At 35.8% G+C, this 22586-nt stretch overlaps 1 protein-coding gene and 1 long non-coding RNA gene across 3 annotated transcripts in view; one reads left to right on the top strand and one right to left on the bottom strand.

Moving 5' to 3' along the window:
- LOC107313224 (uncharacterized) overlaps positions 1-22586 on the top strand; it is a 61479-nt gene that overhangs the window by 36283 nt on the left and 2610 nt on the right. The gene's annotated exons all lie outside the window — the stretch shown is intronic.
- INTU (inturned planar cell polarity protein) overlaps positions 1486-22586 on the bottom strand; it is a 35094-nt gene continuing 13993 nt past the window's right edge. For both annotated transcript variants that reach the window (XM_015861252.3, XM_085546542.1), the window contains exons 4-16: positions 21807-22010; positions 17149-17267; positions 14919-15008; positions 14275-14352; positions 13003-13192; positions 9509-9562; positions 8311-8373; positions 7441-7662; positions 6537-6962; positions 5902-5999; positions 5379-5568; positions 3262-3416; positions 1486-2350 (exon numbers count right to left, since the gene is read on the bottom strand). In XM_015861252.3, coding sequence (XP_015716738.2) covers positions 2239-2350; positions 3262-3416; positions 5379-5568; positions 5902-5999; positions 6537-6962; positions 7441-7662; positions 8311-8373; positions 9509-9562; positions 13003-13192; positions 14275-14352; positions 14919-15008; positions 17149-17267; positions 21807-22010 — 2001 coding nt within the window. In that variant the 3' untranslated portion in view covers positions 1486-2238. The remainder of the gene's footprint in view (positions 2351-3261; positions 3417-5378; positions 5569-5901; positions 6000-6536; positions 6963-7440; positions 7663-8310; positions 8374-9508; positions 9563-13002; positions 13193-14274; positions 14353-14918; positions 15009-17148; positions 17268-21806; positions 22011-22586) is intronic.

Here is a 22586-nt window from a genome sequence, read left to right as displayed (position 1 = left end):
AAGTTAAATGGTGCTGAGGACATAACACAGGAAAAAAATCTTACATAAGCCATGAGAAATGCATATGCTTTTTGCCATTGTTGCCCCTGTTCCATGCCTGGTTCCCACTGGTGCTGATCAGCAATGGTGAGCAGCAGTGAGATTGAACTTCGTAACACACAGCCATGCACTTCACTTAAATATCCTGTTGTGCTTTTGTGGGTGAAGGCAAATACAACTTAAGGGCAAAGAAAAATCAAGCCAAGGTATTCCTTTCTTAGTCCGAGTACTCTTTCATTCATATCAATGTGGGTATGCCAAATAACTGCTGCTTCTGAGAAACCATCAGAAGGAAGATGTCCACAACCACCAATACGCATAATTTTGCTGCTTCATCACATGAAAGTGTGCTGACTTTGTGGCTGCAGGTTTGTTTTTCAGATCAACAAGAATCCTGAAGTGAATTGCACCTTCTCCCTACCTCCTCCCCACTTAACAGCCCTCCTCTGTTGGCTTGCCATCACTGTGGCAGCAGAGATGTTCTTGAAAATGTTTCTTTTCCTAACCATAGTGATGAAACAGAATGGCCGGGTCTGTACCTTGTTCTCTCTGGATGCACACAAAGCAGTCGACTGTAACCCTGCACCACTGGCTCTGCCTGGAGCTGCTTCTCAGTGTCTTTTAATTTTTTCCACAGAAATCTCTCAGATAACCTGATTTGTAGATGGAGAATAGAGATGTAAAAGCATTACTGATGCAACTCAGCTCTGTACATCTCAAACTGATATGTTGTCATGAAGGAACCATCAATTTTGGAAAGGGCTGATTAACAAAACCTTCCATCATACACTTAAACTTCAGGCTTAAGACTTCTACTGTGTGAAATTAAAGCAACTACAGAATGATTTAAACCAAGCTGTGAATGACCCAGTGAGCGTGAGCAGTCAAAGGCATTTAAAGGATCAGTTTAGAATTACTCTGAGTGCAATTTGCTAGTTGAAACATGCTAAGGATTTGATCGTGAGAACCTAAAGAATGGAATTTACTTTCCTAAATACATATATATATTTTTTCTTTTGATACCACTGTTAGCAAGTAGAGGCAGCGAAAGGAAAAAAAAGTTGCACTATTGATGAAGGATGCGATAGGGCACTGTGCAAATGACCAAATCTAAATGTGCTGGCTGGGGGTAAAAAAAAAAAAAAGGACCCAAGAAAATCAAACCTTTTAAACTAGATCTTCAGTAAAACTGTATAATAAATTAACAAATACAATCAGAGCAGCTAATTTGTCTACTAAAAACCTTTCAGCAATTAGTAGGAAAGCTGAATTCTGTAGAAGCCTTCTGGTTTTGCAAGCATTCCTTCTCTTGCCTCATACAGACATAACCTAACTTTTTTTCAATATCCAGCATTAGACTGTAGAAGATCTAGTTAAACAAATACTGCTTAAATGAACAAAAAGAGAAGATATGTAGCCTTAAAATAAATTAGAATAGCACTGTACTGGTCTTTTAAAAATATACATTTTTTATTATGAAATTATGAATATAATACAAAAGTAGCTCTCCATGCATTGGTCTTAAACAAAAATACCACCCTCAGCACACCTCTCTCGTGCCTTCAAAACTGCTTTTTTCACAAATGCAAGCATTATTTATGATGAAAGTCATGAAATCAGGTAAAACATCAGTCACCACTGTAGGTCTCAAATGTCTAACAGTGTGCACGAGCAAAATGTTACATCATCAGTTTTGGGTGGCTAAACATCATCATTCTTTTAAAAGGTCTATTTTTGTTGTGACTAACACAATGTTACTGAAAATATTTCTGTATTTTTCATGTACCTCGAGGCACAACATTTTCATTAATTGGGAAATCTACTTTTCCCTATCAGTGACTGCCAAATATTCACAGAGCGCTTTGAGGATATCAGTGTATCATTTTACACTGAATAGTGGACAGTGGAGAGCAGTGAATGTACTTTTCACATAACAAAGTTACAATAAGGATAAATAATTTGACAATAGATAAATGCAAAACTTTGGTGCTCTGAATTTTTTTATAAGCATTCAACTGATTAGGTCATTAGAATCATCTCTGAAGTTTCAAATATGTCAAATCAGAAGGTAGATTTCACCTTTTTAAAAGCATTTCAAAGGTATGCCAGCGACAGTCACTTCAACTGAGGTGAACTCTCACTACCCATGAATGCTTTGAGAGATGAGAACGAGGATGGCTGTATATTCAGGAAGTTCATCTATGTAGCTAAACCAAAGGACAGCTTAAAGGCCAGCTCAACAGCGACTTCTGCAACTGAGTCATGGAAACAAACGTAAAACTCCTGTGGTTTTGGATGCAAGAAGAGTCTCCTGAAGAAAAAGAACACACACACACAAAAAAAAAACCCCAAACAAACGTAAGAAATCACAGGTGTTAGCTTTTTGCAATTGCTGTGTAATACAGCCAGCAAATGTCTGTGGTCCTCCTGCATGATTTTACTGTTTTCATATATTAGATTCCAAGGTCAGTTATCTCTTCAGTTTCCTCAAGCCTATTAAGAAAGTTTTTTTTATGTCTTTAGCATGTATTTTGATGTTACTGTTGTTTTTGCACTGGGTTACGTAGGAACAAACTCCAGTATTTACATATTTACTCATTCTCAAACTTAATACAACTTGTCAGGTACATTCCTATGTGTCACTCCAACAGAATCTTTGAGGGAAAGAACTAAAATAGGAAAGCTGTTAATATACCTTTGCATAACTGTATGTAGCATTATAACATAGCACATGGCTCTGTAAGTATTATTGGACTGTCCTTGGTCATCCTGCTGACTGGCGAATTCTGTCTGCTAACTGCAGCTAAATATTCGGCATCACAAAACATGGTTGGTGAGAACTGGTCTTAAACAGTTAAATTATGTATAATGTTCTGAATTGCCAACTGACGATGCATTCTATTTTCTCATTACATTTGATTACTTTGAATAAGAGTTCTGATTTTTAATATTTAATACCCAGGGCAGCACACTATTCTGTCATGCAAATAAGTTTAAATTAAAATTATGTGACATCATAGTAAATAGATTATTTGTGCTGGCAGCAGAATTTGGAAAGCAAATCCAGGAAGGAATGCTTCCTCCCCAGAACATCTCAGATAGACCAGTAGGTGGGTTTGATCTTCCCAATTGAAAAATAAATAAATAAACCTTAAATATGAGAGCAGCATACTCAAAACGGAAGGTTTGGGGAGAAATAGATTAGTCTGTCTTTAAACTCACCCCACAACCCAGTAACTCATTGTCGGTGGCGGTTTCTTCTGATCATTCCAGTTCTTGGGAGAGCACTCAAACAAAACTCCATGTTCTCTTACAGGACCTAAGTCTTCATCCGTACTGCTAAATTCTGAGATCTTACTGCCCGCTTTCTTCTTTTTCTGTAAAACAGTTGAGGAAGTGTTGGTACAGACAGATATATATTTTTTAATGTAAACGTCAGTACATGTAATTTTAGCATGCGTCCTTCAGGAAGCTGCTGAATGACATTGCTGTCAATAAGCCAGACAGAAGATAGAACTATTTTGCTTACGAGACTCTTTTCTTCAGTTTTGTTACTTCAGTATCAACAGGATTTTTAATACTGTTACACCATTTAGAAGCGCCCCCCTTCTTTTGCTTTTTTTTGGTCTATCCAAACCGCATTCTCTTTAGTAAGACATCTGAGATAAAACAGCTTCATTAACAACAAAGTATGCTAAAAAAGCTACAGCTCCCATCTCTTCCTTTGAATTAACAGTACAATAGTACATTTTTTGCCTTTTATTTTTCTTTTTGTCAAGTTCTATGAACACAAAAGAAGTTCTATTCATTCTTTTACATTCTCCTTATGCCCTAATACAACCCGGCAATTACAGCATCAACTGTTGAAGCCAACTAAGAAAAACCACCCTGGATTTCTGTGGTCAAAATACTCTTAGTTAACAAGCTGGCTTCCATAGGTTTCTCAGATTTTCCTCTAAAAGAAACTTTGTTCTGCAGCACATGTTCAATTATTTTTGACTTTCAGGGCACAATGAACCCAGCTGCTGCTTATGATAAAGACACGCACCTGAAAAACCCAGAAAACCATGTGCGGATACAGCTGTTGCCAAAACAGAAGTTGTCACTTTCAAGTACACATTCTTCACTTTTTACAAACTACACTTAGTAGTTGAATGGTTTGTTTACTCAGGTATCTTTAGTTTGAACTACAAGCTTAACCAAAGGCAATTTGATCAGAGGAAATATTTGTGTATTCTCTCTGCTTGCTTTCGGGTTTCCAGATCTCCTGCCAAAGTGCCCAGAACAGAAGACCCACTGTCAATGTCTTATTCAGCCAAACCTCAGAATCTTATGTCGTTAACAGAATAATCCTCCAAATTAACCTGCTTTTCCTAACACTTAAAGAAGAAGAAAGAAAAGAAATATTTATGAGGTACATCAGTCTAACCAAAAATAACTTCTTCAGTAACTTCAAGAAAACACAGAGAAAAATAATACTGATATTTGCAAATGGCATTCATTCAATTTGTACTGTTCTTTCGCATTTCTCATTTAATGCACTTGGACCATCACTTAAGGATCTAAGAAAATCTGACTCGTATACAGTCTTGAGTTCAAGCAAGGCTTAAACTTTTTCTAAAGAGAAAAAAACTCACTTGTTGTGCCATCCCACATAATCTGAAATCCAAGAGATTATTTGGTAACATAATTAAAAAGAATTGATCATTATAACCAGCCAGGTTCTAAACAGATATCAGTGTGAGAAAACTATCAGAGACATTGGTGGGTGGCAAATGTATAAGCAATCTCAGGTAGCCCAGAGAACAAAGGCGCTGAGAACAAACATTCCCTCAGCTTCAGAGAGGCTCTCTTCAGGTCAGTGCTCAGACACGCTGTCAGGGCAGCAAGGGGAGCACTGGCACTGCTCACATCAACCATTTTCTGTGCAAAGAGAGGGCATCCATTTACTTTTTCCTACAGTCTGAAATTTCCTTATAGGATTAATATGACTAAAAGAATCCAACAGCCTTCTCTTGCTACTTCCTATACTTCAACCCAATGTGTGAGAATTTTGTGCTGAGTTACAGAGCTCTAAAATCAAACAGAAAAATAAAATACCATACTGAATTCACCAAGTATTTATTCTGAGGGCATGGCAGGTTGAACTGTAGTTATACACATACATGGTTGGATGTTTAGAGAGAAAATCTACCTATAGCAGTAAAGGAGTCCAGTGCTTTTAAACAACAACATAAAGAACTGCCTGCCAGTGAACTTTTTAAACAAAAAACTGAAAACAATATTGAAATAATAAATTGAGAATGTAAATAGAGAGAAAAACTGAAGACAAAGCTTACATCTTTCATCATGCACTGCTGAAAAACTGAACGAATTGACAGACAGCAGCGATGGAAATTCTCAATTAACTGAGGGTGGATGGAGCCCCCGAGCCGTGCGACTTCCTTGTGAGTTGGGGTTATAAAGATTCCATGCATTGTTTCCAAAGACAGATAGTGGAACAGGGTATTCTCAGGACCAGACGTCAACCTTCAAAAACAGGGTAATCATTTTAATATTCAAATAAATATGAATGAAATTTCAGTTAAACAATATGTACAGTTTTCTTATAATCATTTTTCTGGTAGCTGCAATGGAGTACTAAAAATGAGCAAAAAATTCATGTACTTGAATTTCTAAGTTCACATAAATGTTGGACATATATACACTCCACTGAAATATTTTTAAGTCTTCTAATTAAGAGTTTGTATAGCAAAGTTTTGGTTACAATAATAAATTATGCAAGGATATGACACCTTCAGAAAAACATGCGTGTATGACTTTTAAAATGAAACACTTATTAAAAAAAAACCAATTTATTACTTGATAGTGTTAAAAAGTTCCAAGTCCTTCTCTGACAAGTTCTTCTTAAGGTTTCCTAAATGAGATGGATTTGGTAGGGTATGTTTTTTTCTAGCAACCTGAAAAACAAGTAGATGGGTGAATTAACAGAAAATATTGCCATGGAAAGAACTGAATTAAAGAAATTACCAATTTAAAAGAAAAATAACGTATTGCTTTCAATGAAGCCCCAGTCACATCAGTGAATGCATAATATATTTTAGTCTACTTTTAGCCAAAATTGATAAGAAGCAGTGTACAACCGTACAGCAAGTTGTCCCTATTGCTTTTGCCTACACCATTATTATCTTGGAGATATTTTCCAATTATTTACTCTGACTCCAACACAGCTGTCCCAAGTTTAGTCAGCTGAAAACCAAATATTGAGAAGCAACAATAATCCAAATAAAAATGTGACAGCTGGGAGGCTGACTCAAAGTTTCCCAAAGCAACTCAAGTATCTCCTACTGAATTCAGGTGTTGTTGACATTTTATTCAGCTCTGCTGTGGGATTTTTGCTTTTTTGTTTGTTTTAAGTACATGAATTTTAACAAGAACTGCCACTTTCCCCAAACCCACCAAAACTTTAAGCAATATGTTTTTCCCTGTTCTCAGACCTGATCCGCTAGAGACTGTAGATTATTGCTTTCATCTTCTGCAGGACCTTCATTACCATGGTGGTCAGGTCCTCCACTGTTTCTTGTAGGACTTGGCTTACGTGTTGTTAAGGAAGAGTCACCAAACAGAGTCCTTTTGCTTGCTGAAGTAGTTTCTGTTCTGGAAGCATTCTGTATCTTACTTAGGATAGGTGAGGTGGTTAAGCTCTCCAGTTTGTCACGTGTTGTAGGAAGGAACCAGTCAGCGCAAGATAAAGGTGGAATGGAAGGAGAATCTAGCCTCTCCTCTATGCTGGCATCTATACCTTCCAGTTGAAGTATAGTAGCTTTGACCTGGTCTACATATATACAGTCTGGTCCTGGATTCCCAATGGCTTTTGATGCACAGCCTCCTGCCTCTAGCAGAACACACAGCATAAAGTGTCTCTGTAAACATGGAGGTAGCAACGTTAGCCTTTGATTTAAAATATACTATTCACTGTATTATATCTCACCAGATGCTTGGACAAAAAACAGTATTATACTCAGGAGCCCTTCCTCCTCCCCAGAGCCATTTTTACTTTTTCCTTTCACGTTATCTAAGTTATCATGCAAATGAAGGCTATGGATTACATATTCATCAGATATTAGACAAAAAACAATGCTTTTAAAAAACATTTCTTCAGTGAGTTATCTGCAAATACAGGATCACTAAAGTAAAACATTTCCAACTGAAATGGAAATGTATAAAAATAACAAGACACAAATAATTCCACTACCTAAGAAATAATGTCCCATGAAACAGATAAAAGACAAATATTTTCTACAATTAGTAAATTAACACGTGACTAAACAACAGACAAAACACAATAATAAAATGGAGCATACAGAAAGGGTGATACATAACAGGGAAATGCTTACTTACCAAGCCAACTATCAGTAAGAAGTATCTTGCTTCGGGTTCAGTGTATCCTGTAAAATCTGACACTTCACATGGTTGGATGTGATGTTGTGGAAATACTTCCCGCCATATCACTAACTGACCAATCTTCTGCTCTGCTGCCAAGGGTAACAGACAATAGTGCTGGCTATATAAACCTATATCAATGAGATCTTCCTTTGGCAAGTGATTGCCAATCAAGTAACCCTTGATTGAACACAGAAAAGGAAGTGTATTCAGTAAGAAACTTGTTGACAAATACAAAACAAAACAAAAAACCCAACTAAACTGTGCTGAAAATTTACTCTCATAATGCTACTGGTACAAAGATCAGTAGCATGAAAGTTTCCTTAAAGCAAAGGGTGTCAATCTTGCTCTGTCTTTACATTGTCAAATACACTGCCTACGTTTAATAAGACAGGTAAGTTTACTAATGAGACCAAAATGAAAAAGCTGGCAGTCCAACTTGTCAAATCTTTGATTTGAAGACAGATCAAAGATAGCTGACTGGTTGTCACCTTTATTAAATAACGGCAATGCAAGGAAAAATCCTGTTAGAATATCAGACTGAATCAGTTCAAGTGAGTCTTCCATCTCATATTACTGTCTTTCTTCATCACGTGCAACAGAATTTCCATATGACAGCTTCAAACAAATATTCTGGTTTTATTGATCATATAGCGTGTATTGCTTTATAATCTTTTTGTTGCTGTTTTTGTTACAGTGTTTTTGATCTCTTACTAGGATTACACATTTAAAGCAAACATCCATTTATCATATTTGTGAGGAAGAGTTGCTGCACTACTGGATCTTTAAATGTTTTCCTAACCTGTAGGCCTTAATCAGTAATAGTACCTTGTAGAAGAGACAAGAGCCCATAATCATATATAATCTTCTCATGTTGTAGTAATCTTCAGACTGTGAACAAAAGCAAGTATTTTTAGATCAGGCTTTTTATTTTACAGAGCAAATACACTGAAACTAATTCCAGTCAATCAGTATTATTTAATCTTTTCATGTTTGACCACTTATATCAATCGGGCATCAGAACAGTATTAATAAGAATATTTTGAGCAGTTAAATGAAATACAAAGTTTTAGCCTATATTATAAATTTTTGTGTCACTACAGTTTTCAGCTCAAAATAAGATGCTCTGATTTTCCATCCAGTGCTTATCTGTCCACAAACAAACTTTTCAAGGTCTGCTAATTCTTACAGCAAACTGAAGCATAACTACTGACACCAGAGGCCCTCATAGAGCAAAATTTCCAACTCAAAGCATTCTTAATAGTTTCTTGAAATTTAACACCAAATGTGCCTAGTCATTATCTTTCAATTAAAATGCCTAAAGCTCTCAAAGTACTAAGACTAATTTAATATGGATACAGAGTATTTTAAATTATTGGGTGCAATCAATTTATTTGCAATAAAATACAACTCAGAACCATCCTCTTCTGAAAATATTCATCCAGGCTGTCTGGTACCGTTTTTTAATTTGCTTTGAAAGACTGACCAAATGACTGCCTAACTTGTATTTTTAGCTTCAAGCATCATTAAATATCTGAACAAGATGTAAGTACATTTACATCTCACTATCCTGTTCACCAAGTAGAAAGCATTTTCCCCAAGTAAATTACTACCTTCTCCTTTCAGAATATGTATAACTTGTAATTGCTTTATTCAAACTGGTAAGTTAAGTTCTCATGCTCCACTGAAACTTTTTGTTTTATTCAAAGGAAAACAACACATTTGTTGTGATTAGAAGTGTCCCTGTAGGCAACCCATGGACTTAAGTTATAGTGCATCATGTTCATCCAGTGACTATTCCTAGAGGATTATTATATGGTTATAACATTAACCACTGAGAAAAATTCAAGACAAAGAAGCGGATAACATCAATCTATCTTAAAACAGGAATAACACAGCGTACCTTTGCTTTGAATCCCACTTGATTACAAAGCATGGCTGAGAAACTGGTGCTTTTCTTAAGCCACCGAATATGAGAAAGGCAAAGAGGTGCCGTGCAGTGCAAACAACAAAAGTAAATATTTACCATTTCAGCAAAATCAGCTGCTTCAAGATCACTCAGTGCTGTGTCAATTTCCATCTGAAATATTAAGCAGCACATTTTAATAGAGGCTTTCAACACACTAATTTACAGTAAAAGCAAAATTCTCTTTATATTACTAATCTTAGAGGATTAGAATTCACAAGTACAAAGCTGAATGGACAAAAATGCACATACTTTCTAACAGCAATATCAAATATCAAGAACACCTCAATTCATCAGACTAAAGAAAAATATTCAATTGCTATGTGTTTCTCTCTTCTTTGAAATTGTCTCTTCTCATCTGCCTCCTGAACCCACCATGCTGTATATAAAGATGTGACACTGTTTCAGTGTGTTCTAAAACATGAGGTCTAGAGACTACTCCTTGAAGGCAAGAGACAACACCGAGATCTGCCAAGCTGCTGTATCCAACTGAGACTTTAGAAAAATCCTTTTCCATGATGGATTTGTTTTTACCTCTAAAGAAATTTCCCAAATTTTCTAACATATGATGTTTGTTCTACTGAAACCACTTTCTGTGGGTGCATTTCTCTTAATGCAGGAGCTGTTGGTTAATGCAAGTTTTACATTGCTTTAAAGAACGTTAGTAGCCAGTGAAGTTCGTGACATAAATGTGCTAGTAATAAAAAGAACCTACAACCCACCATGACAGGCTCCCTGGGCTGTTTAAACAAGATGACTCTGACTGAAATACAGCCGGTTTCACAAACAGAAACGTCAGCTACGCTGTTGGCAGTCAACAAGTAACCAACATCTCAGCTTTTTCCTCCCTTAAGATGTAAATGGCTTTGTGCCCAACAAAAGAACTGGCATTTGTATTCTCCAAAGAATACACAAATAAAAAACATCTTCACTAAATTTATCTACCAGAAATTTCCTCTTTGTCTAGAAGAAAAGATCTTGCAGATGTGGATGATCTGAGATAATTTTTGAAATCCATGTTCATATCATACGTATTAAAATAAGTTGCTTTGTAAATCCCCAGTAAGAAAGTAAACAACCTGCAAGCTAAAATAGACTGAAGCATTACAGTCTCTCTCAGCAGAAATGTGAGAAAGAAGAAAAAAAGCACCTCCCTCACACATAAAATATGATACGCAAACTGCTCTTCACGTGAGATGGAAAGTAATTTCCTAATTATAGAGTTGAAAATGCATAAAAATCATGAAGGCAAAAATGATTCCTAGATTCACTACAGTCCATTAAAGGACAGAAAATGAAAACATAGTGAATCTTTCTTTCACTCACTTCAGACTGTTAAAGTATGTGCACTGTATGGAAAGTTACTTTCTCAACTGGAACCTGACTAGGTTTTAGAGTGTTTACATGACAACATGATTGTTCTAAATAGAAAAAGTGGTCCAATTATAAAATGCATCTGTCTTGTTAAAGATCAACAGACTTACATGGTAATTAGCTGTCTACTCGTATGTTTAGGTCCTTGAATGATACCTACAGTATAGAAGTACCTTTTTAAGCTAGATTTTTCAATTCAGGCTTCATAATTGATGCCGCTGAGTCCTGTACCACACTGGAGTCCTAAGACATTATTCATCTAATACTAAAGCAAAAAGCTGGAGTAGATCAGTTGAACTGCCAGATTCTTCCCCGCTAATAATAGGAAGAGTTGAAGACTAGCACTTCAACTGTAGTAACTGATATCACAGGTCTAACGGAGGGTGAGATGGGTGCTACCCCAGGCCTTCACACTAATGGAACAAATAGCAGCTACATGGAATATATGAACATTTAATCTGATTCTGAGAAACGCTGGAAGCAGTTAAGAAATACAGCACATGAGGAACAGCAGAAGCGGAGTTATACTGAAGCTACTACATGATATGGATAAAATCCTCAACTTCTTGAAATGCTCTCTCAAAGTATTAATAGGCCTTATTTTCATAATACAGATGCAACTTGTAGGACATCCAGTGATCCAGAGGTCTTAGCAATTCAGAGCTAGTATTATTCTACATAATTACATATAAAACATCTCCAAAACTACTTTTAACCACTGTCTTGGGAAATGAATATCCTGAAGTAGAAACTGTCTTTTCTTCCTTGCATTAGATTTTGTACTTACAGCTAGGCATAAAACAGACCAAAATAACAGAAAGAACAGCAAAAGTCGCTTGTAAAGTTAATAAAATCACAATGAGGAAGTCATATGCTGCACTTTAAGAGTAGCATACACCAAAAACCATCAGTAGGTTTGCTTTTTAATCTACAGTCAAAATATGTAAGTCTCTTCCCCTTTAACCAGTGGTTTGCTGTATGTACCCTGGAAAAGGTATAAAACTGAGCTGCATTCATATACTGACTACATGGTTCAGAAAGAAACTTTTTTTTTGCTTTTAGATTTCATTATCAGTTCTCTATTCTGAATGTAATGTACGGCTCTGCTTTTGTCTGGGGAAGCATAAAACAAGACACTGCTTAAACAGAAAATGACAACACAGAAGCACTCATTTGTTGATTTCCATATTTTCAAAGTACAGATTAACTTCTGTGCTTGCAGCATATCTGACAATATGGCAGCCAGCTGCACCCAACAAGACCTTGTTAGCTGCATCTGAATCTACAGTGAGATCAAAACACATTCTAACAATGCTCTTCACAGAATGCATAACCCTTAGGTAGTGATACTAAATCACATTATAGCAAATCGTAGCACAGAAATAGGGGAAAAAAATTGCAAACTGTAAGCCCTTTGAAGGAGATACCAGAAGTCTTCTGGTTCATTTCCAAACAAATACAAGCACAGTTACGTTATTGAAGCATTTGAGGTCAGAATTAACAGAAAATATAAAGAACAAAAGACTGAGTTAGAAATGATCTGGATACATAACATAAAAAAGAAAAAAAAAAAAACAAACATAAAAGCAAAAGAACATTTCAAAGTAACTTTCTGCACATAAGCTGCAATTATCAGCATTTGTCCTAGTGTCATTTCTCACAAGTTTTCCCTTACATTCTTTGATGATTGCATACTGTTCCCTTTGTGTAATTCAGTACGTTGATAAAAGATAATATAAGATTGTCTCCTAAATCACAAGTTACACATGAGCTTCTGGAGTATTATTTTATGTATAGCAGTAGAAGTTTAACTACCGGTATTTTTTAAATGTATTTCTAAAAGTACATAAATGATGAGAATCAAACATAAAGCTCCGTACCATGACCTGCTTCTCCTATGACATACACTGTTAGATATGTATGTTTTAAAAGTAATCTTAATTTCTTTATCATCATGTTCTCTTCATAGGCAACTCTGAAGTCACTGAACTACATATGTAATAGCATTCTGTTTCCAATGTAAACGACTGCATAGCTCTAAACTTAAGAGAAGGGTCCTGTAGGAAAACAGGCAGCCCACATTTGTATTACACAATGTCAGCAAAAGACAAATGCAAGACCTGTGTCAGTTTCCTGGCTTGTCTTACACAAGTCCTAAAGAGATCTGAAAACAGAATCACCTTGATTTCCTGAGGCAAAGTCAGCCAGCGCAAGCCTGGGAGGCTGTCTAAGAATAATGCACTGCAGGTAGCGTAGTGTTGAGCACTGGGGCTGACATGTGAGTTGAGTCTTGCAGGCTGAAGTGCTCGCTGGAAGAACAGGTTGAAAAAATGATCCAGACGAGAAACATGTTCCACCTGGCAAAAAGCACTGAACAAACATGAACTTCAAGTTAAAATATCATCAAGAAACTTGTAGCTTGTTTATATAACCCTCTGTGCTGTCGAAGCCTCTTTGCAGCATGATAGCTACATTTGGATTTTTTTAACATTTGTTTTAAGCAAACGCTATGCTAATACTCAGACAGTCCATACATACAAAGAAGGAGCAGCCTTGCTGAAAGCAGTGTTATTTTATTAGAGCAACATAATATGAGACAACGATCAGCTTCATATTTTAAAAAGATAGATTATTCATTTTCTTCAATAATTTAACTAATTTTCTGTGTTACAGATCTTTGTGCTGTGTAACTGTTTTCTTCCAAAGACACAAAAAACTGTTATTCCAAATGCTCTCCTACAATTACAGAAAAATCAAGTACTTTACCCCCCCATATTCAAAGCTAAAGTTTTTTCCGAGATGCATTTAAATAGCTTCAAGTATAACAAATATAAGTTGCTCCTTGTTAAAAATGCTATGAGAAAAAGCCATGAGTTGACATTACATGAGGCTGTTCTGTCTAAAACATTTTTCTGTGCTGAACAGCACAGTAGTAATAGAAACGCTAGGATTTTCTCCACGCCATACACACTTCAATCCTGAAGTGAATGGAAGCATATGAATAGCCCACCTTGGCAACTTTATTTAGGTTACAGTCAGACTGAAATTTTTCTGGGTAACTTCCAAATGTAGAGAAAGACACTCACTCTGCCAAATAAAGTTGAGAAGTCCAGAGTGTTTATTTTATTACAAATGTAACACTGTGATTCATATATACATTTTGCAGAGTGGTTTAACACATTTGCAGAGTGCTGCTGACATCCAGAGTGACTTTGGTTATGTGAATGATTTAACCTAATCAAGGACAACATTTTCTGAAATAATAAAGACTATTTCACAAGAGTCTTACTGGTGTTAAGAACAAAAGAAAAAGTAAGAAGTACAGAAGCCTGACTTTGTGCAAAGGCAAAAGAGCGGGCAAAAACATCCATGTAAATTTTAGAAATTAATGCTCTTTTTCCATAAGCATCAACTAAAAACCAGCGACTGAAAGTTGTTTTGAAATAACTCACCTGTCCAAAGAGCTGTACATAAATTTTAAGGTCCTGACAACATCTTCAATCATGTTCCTCAGCTGAGTAAGTGACACACTACAAATAAAAATAAAATGTTTGCTTATGTTTATAATGTCTTTAACTCCTGTGAATGTTCATGGGCATCTTCTCAGGAGTCTCCATAACCAGTGATATATTTGCAAACAAAAATTACTTCATAGGACTGTATGAGAAGTTTCCTTTGAGTAACTTGCCCGTGATCACACAGACATAGTAGTAAAGCTGGAAGAAAATATTCAGAAGTTCTTGACTTCTAGAATATCTAAAAATGTAATATTACTAATGTTAACTCTGTAGTCCCTAATCAAGACATGACTTCAGAAAACACTGAAAGTGACTGTGACAGCTTATATGTATTTCTGGAGGTCCATTAAGACTGCATGCCCTTCATAGGGATTGAAGAAGAAATTGTGACAAGGAGTATTTAAAAGATGTGTGCAAAGTCAATCCAAGCTATAAAATCTAACTAAAGTAAGAAGAGTACATTGCAAGCCCTCCCTTTCCTGTTCTTTGATAGCAGAACAGTACAATTCGAGGATGGTATTTGAAAAAAATATAAAACAAAGTTAGAAAGAAAATAAAATATTGCATTTGAAACTCACTTTTCTTCAGGAAGGCCAATCACGAGCAACTTGTCACATTCTTTCCAGTAAACAACTTGTACTAGTTTTTCGCATAAGAAAAGGGAGGAACTAGAAAAATTAAGCCAGAAGTAGTTCTGTTAGCACTATGAAGTTGTAAAAATAAAATTAACAAAAATCACCTTCCAAGTTGGAACATATGTATTGTATATACAAATTCTTACGCTTATGCAAAATGACATGTATACAACTGAAATAGATAATTACATTAATTATTAGAAAACTAAAAAGACTGTTTGACTTCTACTCCAAGTAAGAGGTCACATCAGTAGTAACAACATTTCCAAGTACAAGCATGGAAGAATAACCATTACCAAAGCAGCACACTCAGAGAATTGATTCAGTTACTTCCTTAAGGTCATCCTATGATGTCCTTGCCTAGCTTTTAGTACAGTTAATTTAGAAAGTGAGTGCCATTTCAGGTCACACTGAGATCCTAATGCTTACTCACAAAAGCAATTTAAGAGACCCCACACTTGTAAGCAAGACCAAGAGCTATTTGGACCTATTAACTGAATGACAAGTTCAAACTCCCATTCTATCTCTCTATAAAGAAAATTGCCTTACAAAGCTCATCAACCCTAGAAGGTTAGAGCAAACTCATTTGAGCTACTGAGTGGATTGGATTGGAGCACAAACAGAATTACACCTGGTGTTCTAGTCAGCAATAAATAAAACATTATGCATTAGATTATAAAATTTAATTTATTGGTTGCTGCTAAAAGCAGGGTCTGTAAACATCTCCAACAGTAAATTTATAGCAGCCCTAAAACTGAGGAAAAATGTTGTTGATGTTCTCAGCTGGGACTACAGCTAGAATTCATTTTTTAGCCCTGTTACAGATGGCTTGTTTGACTATGAACAGAGATTCTGGGGCTCAGTTCCTCATTAATAAATTAAGTTATAATACTCTCTCTGACACCTAGGATTCCTGTGAGTGAACAGGAAATGCACTGCTACTAGTTAGTAGCTATTATGTTGGGAGTTTGAAACAACAGACTTAGTGTTAGAGCTAACATCTTAGTGCTACATCTTAGAGCTAACTGTTTTACAGACCATCCATTAAAGTTATTAAAAAGCACTGGTTTATTCTCCTGACTTTTCTTAGTATGATCTAAGAAATTTTAAATAACTAACGTAACACTGATGTAAAGCAGAAGATACGTAACTTTAATTTAAGCTTAAAAAAATGACCCCATGATTAAGTTTTTCCACTGATTCAGTCACACTGCAGAAGTTGATGGAACCGAATATAAACCATAGCACTGTCATTTCATTAGTTATGAAAATCCTAACCATTTCCATAGGACTCCAGAAAATTTTTTATCTTTCATGTAACTTTTCCAAGCAAAACAAATAATATAATTGATAATGCAGTTAACAACAAACATACGCATCTCAAATGATACATAGGACTTGAGCAGTTATCATAACCTTCTCTTCTGACAGAGCTTCATAGGACTGCTGTGGATTTTCTGTTATATTTGTTGAAAATATGAGACAGTCTTTAGAGACTAGCAGAGGTCCTTTTATATTTTTATAACTTATCTAACAGTGGGAAATGGAAAACCTTAACAGGAAAGGTGATTCTAACATGTATTTCTGTATTGTCTTTCTGATGATAATGTGTATAGATCATCAACAAATAGACTGATTTCAAGGACATGCAAAAAGCAAAATCTGCACATGTCAAAAATGCTTCTATTGGAGAGAATTTCCATAATGACACACAAGTATTGAAATGTGGTAAATGCAGCTCTGTGCTAATTAATGCAGCATTACTTTAAAAAATTAGCATGCACAAAAGGTCTAAAGCCTGTGTTTGGTAGCTGCTCCTAAAAGAGTTGTTCATCATTTGTAGTGCTTACCAAATCTGTATCACACTTTTATGATCTTTTGCTAACTACAAGTTTGTAAGCATGGCTGAAACATGTTGCTAAAACTTCTCAGTCAAAATAGCAAGACGCTAGCAAGTCTAACAAAGAATAAATGAAATCAACCAAATGTAAACAATAGTAAATTAGCGAATATTCATTTTCTGATAAACAAAAGCATTTAAAAACAAATTAAGAACTCCTTTCTGAGAGAAAAATCTCAAGTGGAAAACTCAACCTAAACACACGAAAGGGGCTTTCTGTCTTTCAAGAAATTCTGTATTCTTGGCAACACATAAAATGTCAACTATTTTTACCTGAGAATCTGGGCACCAGTAACGCTTTCCATTATGTCAGACAGGGTGAGAAATATTCCCCTCACATTTTTGAGTTTTTGGGATGCTTCTGACATGGGGTACTGATAAAGAATTTCTTGCTGTGAACAAAGTTAACTGTTAGATAAGGGAATTAAAAAACAAAGAAACAAAAACAAAACCAGAAAACAAGCTGCCATATTTTTAATTTATATTTTTAAACATGAAAGCTTTTATCATATACTTTTGCATAGTATCAAAAGGAGCAGTGACCTGCACAGGCACGATGGAAAGTTCTAAAACACAAGTGAATGTTTATTACAATTTAACTTCTGTTTTATGGAAAAGTAAATCAGTATCATATGGAGAAACAAGAAATGACAAACAATTTGTCCGCTACATTTTACAGCTTTATGTACACTGTTGACAAAACTGATTCCAAAAGATAGCTTTTTTCAGTATTTAAATATTATTTTTCAATATTTAAGCTGCAATTTAAGAGCCATATTGCCCATCAAACAGACAGCTCTTTAAAACCAACAAGGAAGAACATGACGACTCAAATCTCTCCCTGTATCCCTACTGCCCTATATGGGCAAAACATAAAACTGAGGTATATGTTCAAATCATGTGTACACCATTAATGATTTAACCATCAGAGCTCTGACTGTATTTATTGGCACGCTCTTAGAAAGATCTGGTCAAAACCGATGATCAGTGAGGATGAACGTTTGAGTCAGTTATTGGTATTTTTCTTACTGGTTCTTTAAAAACAAAAAAATGACATAAGGATGTCCCAAAATTGTATATTAATTACTTCAGGAACCATAACAATAGAACATTAATAAGCAGACGTGTGATTCTCCACAGTTTTGCTTTCTGCCAAATCATGATGTGTAATGCTCAGCCCATCCAACTCAATGAGAACACTAAGTTATTTTTCTACACAAACAAAAGAAACCCTGATGTGATTAACTCTGCTATTTTATTGCTTGGTGCCAATACCCATTAGAAAATTTTCCTTCATCACGATTAAATTAATGTTTCATTGTAGACAGACCTGGCAAACTGCTCATTCTTATCCAATTTAATTAGCTTTACTTTCAAATACTCATTAGTAACATGGATTTTTTTCTTAAATCAATCCCTCAGCAGGAAAAAAAAACCCCACCACTTTCTAATTACAGCACTACAAAGGACTAAAAAGAAAACATTCTCCCTTTTTCTCTCCTCAGTATGAATGGGGTCCTTTACACAAAAGTCATTTGAGAATTATCTGAACATTTTCCCAGGGAAAGAAAAGACAACTGTAACAAAAGGTCTTAGCTGAATCATATATGTATTAATGAACTAGCAAGGTTCAGTGCATATCACCACGCAGGATCAGCTGTCCTCAGAGCAAAATGAAAAGTACCACTTTATCCCAAAATTCATAGGGCAAAGACAATGGAATTACTAAATGAGAAGCAGCTCATTTAGATGAAAACCGTAAACCCTACACCAAACTAACACCCTAAACTCAGACAGAGCATCTAGACTAGAGGCTTAGCCTTTAACTTATCACTTTCTCCTCTTAAATTACCATTTTATTTATGCCTCAAAGTGAATCTTAATAGACTTTTTTTCCTCCTCCATTCAGTGCAGCCTCGACAACAAATGAAATGGATACAGGAATTGTGTCAAAATAATGCTGACTAGCAAAAAATCTACAGTCTTTACAGTGCGCTGACAGTAGATGCTTTAAGTTACTTCTTAAATTAAAAAGAAGAAGAAACAGTAGATGAAAAGAAAATTGTGCACTCCTGAAGATTCATTTAGAAATTATAAAAACTGAGTGAAATGCCCCAGGAAACACAAGTGTCTGTATGAACCAAGATATCTTAATACCTTACCTTAATACCTACTTTTCCTGCTTACATAGCAGCTTATAACAGTAAAACTATTGTGTGGAAGGAATAAGAACTTCATTTTAAAATATGGTATCATCAAAAAAATAATTCAAATGCATAATGATATAATATTTGGTGATGCAAATACCATATGTTGGAATATATACTGTACACTATAATCAAAACTTTGAGTTAAAACTGCAAAAGATCAAACCATCATCATCTGGGACTTGTGAAACACACGCCCTTATAAATACTGTCTAACACTGCTTTCTTGCAGGATTGTTAGATAAAGCTTACAAGTCTTAGAGATCATTAAATCTATTTCTGGGCGCCAAAGGCTCACAAGTGGAAGAATTAGTAACTTGCCCAAGGTGCCACTGTTTATAAGGATGTGATCCACATACCATTCTCATTTAGGATATGGGTAGAGAAGCTTGGCGAAGGAACATTATATTTTTCCATTGTGCAAGATTAATGTGATGCAAATTTGAACTAATGTAAACTAAATCTGGAATACTACCTCTACATCACAAGTGTCACTGTTTACCAAATGAAAATGAAAGAAATTCCCAGTAAAAGTCAGCATTATTTTTTTAATATGTGTTTTAAAAAAGGCTTGGTTATACCAGTAAAGCATATCTGCACATCAGAGGCTATTTATCGCTGCATAACTGCCAAGACTTAGCAGGAAACAATTCTCCCATGGTGTGAAAGAAGGACAAGTGCGTTACAATCCTTCTTTTACCTCCACTCAATATTCAGGCTTAATCCCATTTCTTGGGAGAAAGTAGAGAAATAATGGAGCAAGAAACACTGTTCATTTACTCTGCAGTGCAGGAATTGCTGTTAGGTATTTGCATTTCTATTTAGCCACCAGAGTCAGAGACCTTGAATTACTTTGTTTCTTTGCTTGTTTTTATAATATTTCATAGAGTCTGTGTAAATGATCAAGAAAACACTGGTCTAAGTCTATAGCAATTGCCCTGTGAATGTCCAGTACATGTAACATAGGACAAACTTAGTGCTTAAGGTAGAAGAGGTGTTTGTAATTTGTAAGTCATTTCTTATAAAGCATCTTAAATTTATTTAATTGCTAAATGAGCTTTTTTCATTTTTATTATGCAGAAATAACAAAGAAGATAAATACTGTGGTTCTGTATGTTTTAATGGAAGCAGTCTCATGGTGGGGATAAAAACATGGAAGGCTACTAAAAATCTGTTAGTGAAATTGATATAAACTAATTTCTAATGAAGGTATCTATTATGAAAACATGTAGTCTCTTAAATGAGATCGGAAAGAGCTGCAAACCAAAGCTTACAGTGTTAGTACGTAGCCTAGCATGTAGCCACAAAACATAATGAAGCACATGGTACCTTAAAGTATTACAGTTTAAAAAGAGTGATTTATATTGCAAAGCCAAGTTCTGCAGTGTTACAAAGTACTGAATTTACGGTTGCCTAGTAAGTCATAATTATACACACTCATCTGCCCATCTTGGGCTCTATGCCAGCCTAGCATCTTTCAGAAGAGAAGACAATGTTGTCATGCTGCATATGTACAAAATGGCTCAATTAAAGTTGCACAAGTCACCACAAATCTGTCATTTTCTCTTTCACACATTTTTAATGGTATCATCATATGCAGTTTTCTATGGTTCTTCTCCCTAGTTATGTCTCTAGAAAAGAAAATTCCATTAGGTGTAATTGCAACACTTTTTTCTCTGTTGTAGAGCAATACAGGCTCAAATCAGTTGAAAAAATATTAAAAAGATAAAGACATTCCAGAGAAGGGATGGAGCACTGCCTGGATCTGAGCATTCATTCCAGGAGGGAAACAAAACTGTCTTATTTTCTGCTCCACACTCTGTCACTGTCCCACCATATGAGACCTTGGAGACTGGAAAAAACTGTGCTTCATTCAGTATATCCACAGCACAGATAATAAAGGTCACAGGGCCCTGTGCTAAATGTGAGGAGAATTACATAAGGGGACAAGGGTCTTTTTCCAAATGTCTGCTCCTGAAGAGTGCACTTCAGCCACCAGTCATTCCCATCAGGCAAGAGGCCAAGCTCAGCCCTCCACTCTGTTCTGTATCTGCCGAGCATGTGGAGCAGAACATTTGTAGCTATGGCTACATCAGGAACATCTATGCAAACTTACAAAAGGTTAGACAAAGACTGGCAAATTTTTTTTCTGAGGAACACAAAGGAAAGAGATGTGAAATTTTATGGGACAAAGAAAGAGTACTTCGGTAGCTGAAACAACATTGCCCAAGCAAGAATCAACAGTCCATTGCAAACAGCAGACATGCAAGACTCTTGGAGGAAAGGCGTATTAGCATTTCTAAGCAGGAGGGGACTGTTTAGAAAGATTATGTGTGAGGACTGCCAACAGCTCCTGCTGAGGAAAAGGCTTTTTTGATTAGGCAGATTTCATACATCCAGTTTGAGTCGTGTATTGAAAATGTCACAGTGAGCATTTGAGACGCAATAATGAAATTCTCAATTTGCCTCTGCTTTCTCTGTTAACACCTGGTCTGTTCTCTCTATCAAGTGGTGCGGAAGTGATTTTAAGCTCAATTAGAGTTTGTCTGCAGTGATGCTGGCATTTCCCCCCCCAAAAAAACTCCCATCAAAACAGCCACTTGGCAGACTACCTGTTACTCAAATTGATCAGCAAGATTTGATTTCTTTTAATATCAAAAGGTGTAGCATTTGTTGCCAGCAATTTTTACCCTTCCTCTTCACTTTGCTTAGTTAGCCACATACCTCATCTTTGGATGTTTCGGAGTCCAGTTTCAATGAGAGGAACATAACAATATGAGGAACACTCTGTACAGCCTGTTGAAGGCCCATGCTGTCTTCACCCCACAAAAGCCGAACCAGGTTGTTCATACTTGACTGTTCCCGCTTACACCTTTGCTGAGAGGCTCCTTCAGGTTCAAATACCGATGTCTCAAATGTGAGTTTTACCTATTAAAACAATTATTGTGAAAATGATGATGCGTTTACAATTACATTCTAACATCAGATAAGAGGGATGCAGTTTGAGACATTTAAGAGACGTTTCCATGGCTTTTTGAAAGGCAAACTTACGTGGCACAGTGCTAAATTTTTGTAAGCATCTGTACAAGATGAAAGCATTCAAGAATTGCTGTTTGAGGAAAAACAATTATATACTCAGTGTTACATAACCATTTATTTTTAACAACAAAGCCAGCTATTACATGCTCTGTGAGCCATGTCAGTAAGCATGTGGTTTGCTGTGTTTTCATTCTCAATTTTCATGGTTTTGAGAATGGAAAAATACACTTACTGTTCTGAATTTCTTTGAACACAGAATGTATTAGCACTGTTTATAAGCATACACTACATTTGACTCTTTCTAAATATTAATACTTCTGTACGTATATATCCTCAAGGCTCCTTCATGGACATTTCATTGCTGTTTTGAGCATGCTGACAGGTACAACTGAACAGGAAAATAAATTTTCACTAGACAGCAAAACTAAGTAGGCAAACTCTCAGTTCTCCATTTCATATGAGATT

This window comes from Coturnix japonica, chromosome 4 (genome assembly GCF_054131305.1).
Source record: "Coturnix japonica strain WE chromosome 4, WE-NBRP24, whole genome shotgun sequence".
Lineage (NCBI taxonomy): Eukaryota > Metazoa > Chordata > Aves > Galliformes > Phasianidae > Coturnix > Coturnix japonica.
Note: the sequence above shows the minus strand (reverse complement) of the source record. Positions and strands in the feature narration are given on the sequence as shown.